The 10,620-nt window shown below is 42.3% G+C and overlaps 1 protein-coding gene across 1 annotated transcript; it reads right to left on the reverse strand.

The window, feature by feature from the left end:
- Nucleotides 1–7,236: 7,236 nt before the first annotated feature.
- LOC148000673 (disks large homolog 5-like) lies at nt 7,237–10,620 on the reverse strand. The gene is made up of 4 exons (XM_087586903.1): nt 10,446–10,620; nt 9,536–9,695; nt 7,906–8,037; nt 7,237–7,463 (listed from the first exon to the last, which is right to left on the reverse strand). Exons 1-4 carry the CDS (start codon nt 10,534–10,536, stop codon nt 7,262–7,264), a joined length of 585 nt encoding a protein of 194 aa, XP_087443029.1. The 5' UTR covers nt 10,537–10,620; the 3' UTR covers nt 7,237–7,261.

A 10,620-nucleotide genomic window follows, 5' to 3' on the forward strand; every position in this document is an offset into this window, starting at 1 on the left:
TGCCTTAGGTAATATACGCACAGGGGAATTTCTTTTCGACTCCAGTCTATTTCATACTGTGTGCTCCTTTTACTTTGATAAGTCTCTTGTTTACGTTAAGGACATTTTCTTTTAGGATTTTTTTGAGAATGTTTTTTTGTTTGTTTGTTTTTTGGTTTTTGTTTTTGTTTTTTGTTTTATTTGCCTTTGACCCAAGTTTATTTTCATCCTTCCTATATACTTTAATGTCTTTATCATTTTATTATTATATGTTACTTTGCAGAAAAATCCTATTTCTTGGATGTTTTCTTCTAGGATTGACTTCCTTCCTTCCCTCCCTCCCTCCTCCCTTCCTTCCTTTCTTCCTTTACTTTTCCTTTATTCCTTTCCCCCCTCCACTCTTTTCCTCCCTTTGGATTTAAGATTTCCTCTATCTATGTATCCATTCCTTCTATCATCTCTTCAATGCCTGAGGTTCTCTATTCCATCTGTTGGAGTCTGTCATTAAGGTCTGCCTCTGAGAGACTATTTGAGTTCCTACATTTTGCTCATCCACATCTCTCTGTTTAGGTTTTCTTTATTCATTTCCTTCCCCAGTTAGTGTTTTCACAGACTTCTTTATTTTTCTCTTTAAAGACCTCTATGATATGTGCAAATGATGTTTTACAGTCTTTTTTATTCTTGTTCTTCAGTCATGTTGACACATTCAGGGCCTTCTGTGATAGTGTTGATGGGCTCTAATAGAGATTTGAATGCCCTGGCTGTTACTGGTTGTGTTTCTATGCTGGTCTGTAGTTATCTAGGGTTGGGAAGATTGTAACTCTAGGTGCAGAATCTGGTTTTGTGTTGATCCCAACCATGGATTTCTGCCCATCCTTTGCCCAGTTAGTTTCTGGATAAAAGATTCACACTAGCTTTATATCTATGATAATCCTTAATTAGCACAAGAACTGGACAGACAGCTATCCTCTATACTATTATGCATATTTTTCCAATAATTTCATTATATAATTTGCCATGGTTTTGTCTGGACTGCTTTAAACTCCAATTAGCCCACTCACATGGTGGCTTCTCCTCTATTTATGTTCTTCTTTCTACCCCATCTGTCATGGTCTCCCACCCCCAAGCTGGGAACACCAGGGAACACCTGTCTTAATTCTGCACAGCTTTTGACTATAGGCATTTTAATTTACAATTCAGAAATCACTTCGTGGTAAGGTCAATAAGAGTATGCATTGGTGTTTTCTTTCTTTCGTTTGTTGTTGTTATTGTTGCTGCTGCTCCTGTTTTTATTTTGTCTTTTTTTTTTCCGGAGCTGAGGACCAAATCCAGGGCCTTGCACTTGCTAGGCAAGCGCTCTACCACTGAGCTAAATCCCCAACCCGGTTGCTGCTGTTTTTAATTTGTCTTTGTCGGTTTGGTTGGTTGGTTGGTTTTTGAGACAGTGTTTCTCTACTGTATTAGCATTTTCAAAAGCCAGTTGCTTGATTAAGATATCTGGGGTCAGAGAAAGGCCTGAATGTTAGTATTCTGCTAGCAGCCTTCTGATGAAGATGTAGAACTCACAACTCCTGCTGTGCCATACCTGCTTAGAGGGTGACACGCCCCCACCTTAATGATAATGGACTAAACCTCTGAACCTGTAAGCCAGCCCCATTAAATGTTGTCCTTCATAAGACTTACATTGGTCATGCTATATGTTCACAGCAATAAAACCCTAACTTCACTGTTCTGTGAAGGATCATTTCCCCAATGTAGGGGACTGCCAGGGTGTTGAGGGCACATAATTTAGGGCAAACATGTTGTGGTTTGCCCTGTAGTTACTGTATTTTGATGCTAATTCCACTGCCCCAAGGACAACTGCCTAGTCAAGGACTCAGAACTCAGGTGACTTCACCAGAACAACCTCTCCATTGAATTTGTAAAGTACAGGTGAGGGGCAGGTACAGGAGAGAAGGAGGCCTGTCATTGGAGGAGAAGGAATGATGGGCTGGAGAGAAGTTTGAAGGAAGAGGAGGAGACTAGGGGAGAGAGAAGGGAGACAGAGAGAGGGGAGAAACCATGGCAGGTGATGTTAAGATTCTGCTCTGTGTATTTACAGGTTGTTATTAATGTTCTCAAGGGATGGATGGTACCGGGCTTTGTATGTTTAAGTGGGCATTATATCTTACCAATTGGGTCAAAGATTGTTGTGTTGTGTGTTCTTTTATGTGAGGGTTTGAGTGTAAGAAAGTGTGTGGGTAGGATGTGTTTCCGCCAGATATCTGGGCACCGAGGTGTAGACCCAGTGGGGTAAAAGACAATTACTCATTATTATTTTTATATTTTTACAACAACACAAACATAGTCATGAGCCTATTGGGTAGCTCTGACCTTAAATATTAAATTATCATTGTTCAGTTCTGTAATCACTGCCAACTGTAGGCTGGATACAATGGGGGCTAGAATGCCATATGCATCCAATATAGGGCAAAGGGAAGGAGCTTCATCCAGTCCCACCAGTCTCTAAGGCTAATTTAGTTAAGGTCTAATTTAGAGTTCTATTTATCCTTTCTACTTGCCCGTAACTCTGGGGATGATATGCATAATGAAGCTTCCAATTCGTCTCCAAGATCTTAGTCAGTCCCTGACATTTCTGAAATATGAAGGCAGGCCCTTATCTGGTCCTATTACCTTAGGTGCTCCAAACCTGGGAAAATCTCTTCTAGTATCTCTATCCGTCTATCCAGGAGGAAATGTCCACAAAAACCAGCAGGTATTTTGAGCCATGTCTTTCTTCCTTGATCTCTATAAAATCAATTTTCCCAGTTGAGGCCTCCAAGCTCTTACCTCTCAGTCAGGAGTTTGGGTATTTGGGGTGACTGGGAGTGTTGCTCAGCTGGTAAGCTTTAAAGTTTGTCATTTGTTTTACTCCTAAGTGAGTGACTCTGTGGATCTTTCTGAGAAGAGTTCTTGTTAAAGAGGTGAATGATATTAGCTTACGCTCCATAATCACCGTCCCATTTAATTTCTTTTTCTGCATATATCAGTTGATCTAGGTGGTTCAGGTAGAACAGTATCCAATCTGGAGATGCTGTTTCTTTAAGACTATGTCCTTAGCGGCCTTGTTAGCCCGTCTGTTACCTCTAGCCATTGGTTTCTTTTCCCATGATGAGGGCCTGTGTTAATGTTATTAGCTTGGTCCTTTGAATTAAAGTGTCTGGAGGAAGAGGCTGAGTCCAGACTACCTCCATTTCCAGTGTCACCACTGCCCCTGCTCTCCTCTGACCCTCATGGATAAAGCTGCTTTTGTTAATAAACCAGATCTGTTCTGTCTCTGACAGAGGAGAATCACTTTGATGGAGTGGACAGTCAAAATCAGAGTTGGGCAGCAGAATTGTATGGTTTGCAGAAACAGGTAGCTGGAAAATATGTTAGCCAAGGTAGATTAATAAAGTCTGATATTGAAGCCTGTTGGCATTACTGAACAACAATCAGAAATGTATGTGTGTGTGTTGTGTGTGTGTGTGTGTGTGTGTGTGTGTATGTATGTGTGTGTGTGTGTGTCATGCGTCCCAAAGTTAACTTATCTGCATCTTTATCCAACAGTGCTGTGGCAACAATAATAAGCAGGCAATCCTGCTGTCACTGAGTTCAGTTTCTATGATAAATAAGCCATTGGCCATTTCTATGGTAGTCTTTTCTCCTGGATCCATGGCTTTGTTGGCTAGAGGGGCTCTAATTAATTCTTCTTGTCTAATCTCCACTCTTCTATACTCTCTGCAACTTTTATTAGCTTGTATCTGTAACTTTTATCTAATATTTGGCACTAACTAATTGATAAAAGCCAGGGCCCCTGTACTAGAGTTCTCTGTTTTCTCTTATTTCATATCATATCTAAACACTGGCCAAATTACTGTTGAAATCTGCTTGCAGAGCCTGGTGGCAAATCTGGAGGAGATCCCTAACCCTTACACCCATTAAATAACCAATCTGGGTGGGTACCCTGTGGGCCCAAGAGCCAGTTTCTTGGCCTATGTCTGTGGTAAAGAGAACTTGTAAGGGAGTTGGAGTCATGTCCAGAACACAGTTTACTCTACATTATGCCATCCTGTGGCTGGTTCCTCAGGGGAAGAGATGCCTCAACATGAGCCTACCAGAGGCATCCCCTTTCTTTATATAAAATAAATCTTTTTCATCTTAAAAACTCAGAGACCACATTTACTCGGACAGGGAGCATGCATTTCTCTTGGCAAGAAGGATATTCATTTACTGAACAAAAGATGTGAGCAGGAGTCAGTTGCAAACTCTGTTAATGGATACATATGACCACTTGGGGCCTCTCCTGTCATGGACCCTGGATGCCAGACTGCACTGTGTCTGCCCTAGGCAGGAGAGGGGAAGAGGGGATAAACCGGTGAGAAATGTAAAACCTGGAGCTGGTCCTGAGGGAAAAAGAAACTCAACAAATGACTGCTGAGAATTGAACTCAGGACATCTGGAAGAGCAGTCAGTGTTCTTAACCACTGAGCCATCTCTCCAGCCCCAAAGCTAACACTGTCAACACGGATGGAGCTAACCGCTAGGCTGGACTCAGATTTTGTTCCCGTTGACAAAGAAGTGTTAGCAGGGAGGAGGAGGGAAAACTTCTGAAACACTATATCCTCTACTGCTGACACCTTGGGGGGGCGGTCCTGTGGCCATTTAACATCAAAAGCAGGCCACTCTAAGTTACATTAAGTGGTCATTAGTCCTAACAACCTGTCCCATGTCAAAAAATTTCATCAGTCCAAGTCCAAGAACACAGAAAACAAAAGAACAACTAACACAAAGTACCCTCTTTCGCAGCTGAAGTACACAGACCAGCCTGTCCATGCCACGGACAGGATAACTCAGGCCTTCTGCTCCAGCCACTGGCCAGATCAAAGTCCTGTTACTGAGGCTGTCCGAGCCCTCCTTAAGCTTGCACATATGAATCTAACCAAAAGCAGAACACAAAGAAGCTAGATAGAGGAGACGTAGACAACTGTGGTACATCGCTCAAGCTGTCACTTCCCCGATTCACACTCTCCTGTGGGTCCCCCACAAGAGGGGAGTTTACTGGCCAATACACAAAATATGAGGTACAAATTGAACCACTACCTGGACCTCCTGAAATGTGACTCACAGAGGAGGAAATCTATGCAAAAACAAGAGTTTAGTCATTCCAAAATATCAGGGTCATCCCATTTCAGAGAGAGAAGTCCCTGAGCAGAGTCTACCAGGGAGTTATATACTTGCAATTAAGGTACAATTCAAACAATTGGGGCAGAGTTTGGACAAAGGTAACTATATAGGGTACAATCAGTGGGGAGATGCAACCTCCAAATAGACTTGCAGTCAGTGGGCTGTTCTGGGACCTTCTGAGGGAGTCGGATGGGGAGTCACAGGAGGCTTTTTCAACAGTCTGGTTTGCAGCTGTTGCAGGAACTACACTAGCTCTACTCCTCCTGGAAGGGAGGGGTCCTTCTGTGCTCAGAGGTTTGTGGTGGAATTTTCCCGCTGGCCTCAGATTGGCCCCAACTCTGACTCTTTCATGGGGACTTTGGATCTGGAAAGCTGTGGAAATGCTTTAAATAGGGCTTAATGGGCTATCCTAGAACAAATATGGAAGACTTTGTTACTAGAAGTGGTTTAAATTGTGTGAATCTGTCCCAATCCTTCTGTGAAGAATTTCAATATTTGCCTAGAGACTCTTTGGGGAGGTTTTATGGTAAAGAATGTGGCTATCTTTTGCACTTGTCTGAAGAATCTGCCTGAGACCAAGGTTATGAGAATCAGATAAATTGAATTGAAAAAGGAAGACTCAGAAACACCACTATGTGGCCCCCATAGTCTCATATGTTTGAACAAGCCTCTGGAAGCCTCAGAGTGGAATGTGCAGGTTTGTATATGCTTGGCCCAGGGAGCGGTACTATTATACGGTACGGATCTTTGGAGTAGGTATTTCCTTGTTGGGTCAGGTGTTTCGCTGTGGGTCTGGGCTTTAAGACCCTCATCCTAGCTGCCTGAAACTGAGTATTCTGCTAGCAAACATCAGATGAAGATGTAGAACTCTCAGCTCCTACGGCACCATATCTGCTTAGATGCTGCCAGGCTCCCACCTTGATGATAAAGAACTGAAGATCTGAACCTTTAATCCAGCTCCAATTAAATGCTGTCCTTTGTAACATTTGTCTTAGTCATGGTATCTGTTCTCGGCAGTGAAACCCTAACTAAAAACTTCACATAGATGCCTGGAAGTCTAGATAATTAGCATGCAGACCCCATAAATGTGTCCCTACATATCTCAAGAAACACTTTGTTCAGGTATGATCCATTGCCACAAATTAGGAACACGATGAAGGACAAACATCCACGGTAGGGGCTGGAGAGATGGCTCATCATTTGAGAATTTGTTTCTCAAAAGACCTGCAGGGCACCTAACAATCCTCTGTCACTTAAGTTTCAGGTGAAACCCAATGACCCCTTCTGGCCTTTGGGGAATAGCATGCACAGACCTACAGAAGGCAAAACACTCATAAATGTAAAATAAATCAACAACAACAATAAAGAAAAACAAAAGCACTCAAAGGAGGGAAAACCAAAGGAGAAAACTCATAGGGCACCTTTGCCTGGATATTTTGTCCAGCTTTTAAAGAAATCTAGAAACTGAATTGTAAACTATGTGGTCTGCTTGAGTTGAAATCCCAAATGAACATAGTACATTGTCAAGAACAAAAGTCATCATCCTAATCAAGAAGAACAAGAAAACAACCAACCATAAAAACCCTATCCCCTGAAAGGTCTTGCAATTTATTATCTCCTCTGTGCAGTTACAATTGATATCATGTTTGAAGGAAACCAAAGCAAGCAATTCTGTTTCATGACTGCTTCTATACTCCCTATAATATTGTTTTATTTCCTGGGAGATACTACAGAACACCTGATGAATATTCCATTAATATGTTCAACACTCTCATCCACAAAAGAGTATATTTTAGTGGTCACTAAATATTTGATAAGGATAAAGCATTGATATTTTATTTTCAATAAGAAGTTGGTATTCAGAGTTGGACACACAATCTACACTGAAAGTACAATTGTCTTTGTATCTCAGTCTAACTGGGAAGTAATTATGATGCCCAATCCCTGTGAGAATGCAGAGATCCATCTCTGCCTGAGAGCTGTGGGATTTCAGATGGTTACATCACACTTCAATAAAGAAGGTTCTTAAGAGTGACGAGTTCGAGATCACTGTTTGATTCACAAGGATACATTCGATTTACTCAAAAGTAACAGGACACAAGGATCCAATATCTGCGGTGTAGATGGTCTTGCTGGCCTCCTCACAGAACCTCTTTCCCTCCTCACAGGATGCTTGCAGTTCAGTCTGCTCCACCAGCAGTTTTCTGTTCTCATTCATCAAAATCCTTACATTCTTCTTCAATTCATTGCATTCATTCAGGAGGTGGAAGTTTCTGATGCTGAATCAAAAACAAATAATGGTAAATCCCAGGCAGTTTCTGTTTGCCTGCCACTCCTGCAAGTACAATCATCCCTTCAAGGGCCCCATCCCCAGGCATCTCCAGACTAGAGCCACAGTTTGCATGATAGCACCAATTAGAGGCAGGTCAAATCCCGAGTCCGCACTCCATGGGAATCAAAGTACTTCAGAAAATCTTGACACTAGAGGGTATATATACATCAAAGAAGAGGAAATGGTGCATATGGGTGCTTATGTGTTCATGGTATTCTAAAACCATTGGCAGGTGGAGGGCCAATCCCCTCTGAGGGCTGATAGAAGACCCAGCAGCTATACAAACTTTCCATGTGTTTCTCATGGATCACAGATCTTTTTTCAAAGTCACAGCTGGACAGAAGTATTCCCCGCCTAGTGCTGGGGTCTCCTTTCTGTCAGTGACTCACCGGTAGGAATTGTTCTCTTGTATGAGCTCCTTGGACTTCTCCATGGCATCACTTATCCAGTTGGTCATCTTATGCATGTCCATCGTTCTCATCTCATGTTGGGATTTAAGCATTGGCAATTCAACACTCAGCCTGTGTTAGAACATGACCCAAGGAACAAATAACTGTCTGACCCATGATTTCAGAATTAGGTGAAGTGTAAATAAAAAATAGCCAATAAAAAATTCAAATTCAAGGAATGGGGGCTAGGGAAGAAAGTGGAAAACTCAAAGACCACAGCAAAAACACAACAGTGAGATTCAAACCATCACTCTCCCATAGAAAATATTTCTCTGCAAATCAGCATGCATTTGTTTTGAAATAAGTAATCCTTAAAAGGCTGGTGAGATATGGTCCTATAAAGACCCTCTGTATAGGAGGGGGGAAAGTCTGAGAGCTGCATGTTTGGGAATAACAAGTGCCAAGAATTTATTCCCACAGTGACCTTTTCTAGGTCACAGTAAACCATCCTTGGATAATTAAAAAAAAGAAAATAAAGTTCAAAGCAGGAAAATGAATAATAAATAAATAAATAAATAAGTAAATAAATAAATAAATAAATAAATAAATAAATGAACTCAGACTGTTCTCTGGACTACCTAAGCCCAGTATATACCACAAACTTGCTCCTTCCAATGGTGCTGGTTAAATTAATTATCCTGGCCTTTGGACAGCAGAGCTAGGGGACCAAATGGAGGGAGCTGACCTTGAAGAGCTGGCCAGGTAAGCATGAAGGAATTGAATAGTTGTGTAAGAAGTATAAGATGTTTCCTCCAGTCTGTGCCATAGCCTTGGGTCCAACAGAAAGATGTGATGACATTTCTCTTGTTTTGAATGCAGGGATTCTCAATCCTTGTTACAAGACTCCCAGAGGCCGAAACTACTTTTTACAGGGAAGAGGATTCATAACACCTCCTCCCCTCAGGAGAGCCCTATGTGCCAGCAAGGTAAACAGAAGGAGCAAAGTGCTCTGTTGATCAATGACGGCCTCACGGACTCATCACTATCATGACCTGCAAACTGTTCATCAAACAAATCCTCAGACCCAATCAAAGGTCCCAGACTTCCTGATCCTGAGCAAAACACACACAAATACTTTCACATCCATACGTACATACCAACCCATATACAAACATAATTAGAATGCCAACTTTATCGTGGAGGTGCCATAGAATCAGTGTATAATGACCAAAATCAGAGTAAGAGTGAGGACATTCAGGCATTTCATTCACACACTTAGATGCAGCAAGTGTGACCAGGTCCTTCCAGCTGCTGAAAAAATCCAATCCAACTCCAAGGAGCTCAGGGTCAAGTACAAGAGAGGTTGACCCTAAACACACAGCACCTAGCTTCTCTCACAGGCCAGCACCTGCCAAGGCTCCTTAAAATCCAGAATGAGAGGTGAAACACTTTTTTTTTTTTGGTTCTTTTTTTCGGAGCTGGGACCGAACCCAGGGCCTTGTGCTTCCTAGGTAAGTGCTCTACCACTGAGCTAAATCCCCAGCCCCGAAACAGTTTCTTGATGTGAGGAAATCTTGGCTTAGCAGAGAGAGCACAAGACAGTCAATAGGTTACAGGGCATAATGACTACCTGTAGTTCAAACCATCATTGACATAAAGGTCCAGGATTCGAGAAAGTTCATCCCGCTCGATTTTACACTTCTGGATTTCAAGTTTTAGTTCCTCCAATTTCTTTATACGCTTTTCATGGTTACTGATGAAATTTTCTGATGATGCCTTCCGAATAAACCCTGTAGATAGATAAACACAAGTGAATGTACATATTGGATAGCCCATGGGCAGAAAAGACCATTCTGAGTCTCAAAATGGAGGTTGAGGAAGAGGAAAGGCTGGAGACTTGTTGAATCCCTGAAAGAGAAGAAAAGCTATCTTTAATGTGGACTCTTAAGCTATTTCCCTCTTCCCAACCTCCATTGCCATACATAAGCCTCACTCACTATTACATGATCCCTCATCGTGAAAGATAGAATCTACCTCAGACATAAAGATTTGGGACATTGTCAGCAGATAACAGATGTGGAGCAGGTCAATCCTGGAGTTCCCAGCACCATCAAACCCTAATCGTGTGTTCAAGCTTAAAGTGTCTGCGACCTCAATTCATGACTAGGGGGTTCATCCTTCCTTGTTGTTGTCACCACAGACTTAGTAACCTACAGGAATCTAGAGGATGAAGTGCTTCAGCACCCAACCATGAATGGGCACATTGTTAGTCTCATAGGGCTTCCTCCTGGCATTCCTTGGCAGTAGAAATTAAAAAGCTCATAGAAAAGAAGCTGCAGGCTGTCCAATTCCTGGCTCTCTGTCAAATTAATCATCAGGACTCTTGACTCTTGGTCTGCAATTGACAAATTCCAAGGCTCCTGCTTGTAAGGCCGACTCCTGAAAGGCTCAGCTCAAACCTCCCTCCTGGAGGAAGTTCCCCAACTCTACCCAGTACTCACTGTGCCTTCCCCAGAATGATTTCATTCTTCTGTACTTACAAGACAGGAGGCCAGCTTTCTTCTGCCTCGGTCTGGTCTCTCCTTGGTCTCCCCTCTCCTTCTGAACGAGCTTGAGCAGCTGGTGAAACATGCCTGTTTGTGAACCTAAAAGGCACTGAGGGAATCCCACAGGCAGTTGGTGTCACCACAACACTGGTGACATCACAGAAGATTT

The sequence above is a fragment of the Rattus norvegicus genome, chromosome 15 (assembly GCF_021556685.1).
Source record: "Rattus norvegicus strain SHRSP/BbbUtx chromosome 15, alternate assembly SHRSP_T2T, whole genome shotgun sequence".
NCBI classification, from domain to species: domain Eukaryota; kingdom Metazoa; phylum Chordata; class Mammalia; order Rodentia; family Muridae; genus Rattus; species Rattus norvegicus.

What these genes read in the sequence shown, in the direction of transcription:
- LOC148000673 (XM_087586903.1), bottom strand. Translation starts at nt 10,536, where the DNA reads ATGTTTCACCAGCTGCTCAAGCTCGTTCAGAAGGAGAGGGGAGACCAA. An exon ending in GAAAGCTGGCCTCCTGTCTT is followed by an intron (nt 9,696 to 10,445) that starts GTAAGTACAGAA and finishes ATCTATCTACAG; the next exon opens with GGTTTATTCGGAAGGCATCA. An exon ending in CAAGAGAACAATTCCTACCG is followed by an intron (nt 7,464 to 7,905) that starts GTGAGTCACTGA and finishes TTTTTGATTCAG; the next exon opens with CATCAGAAACTTCCACCTCC.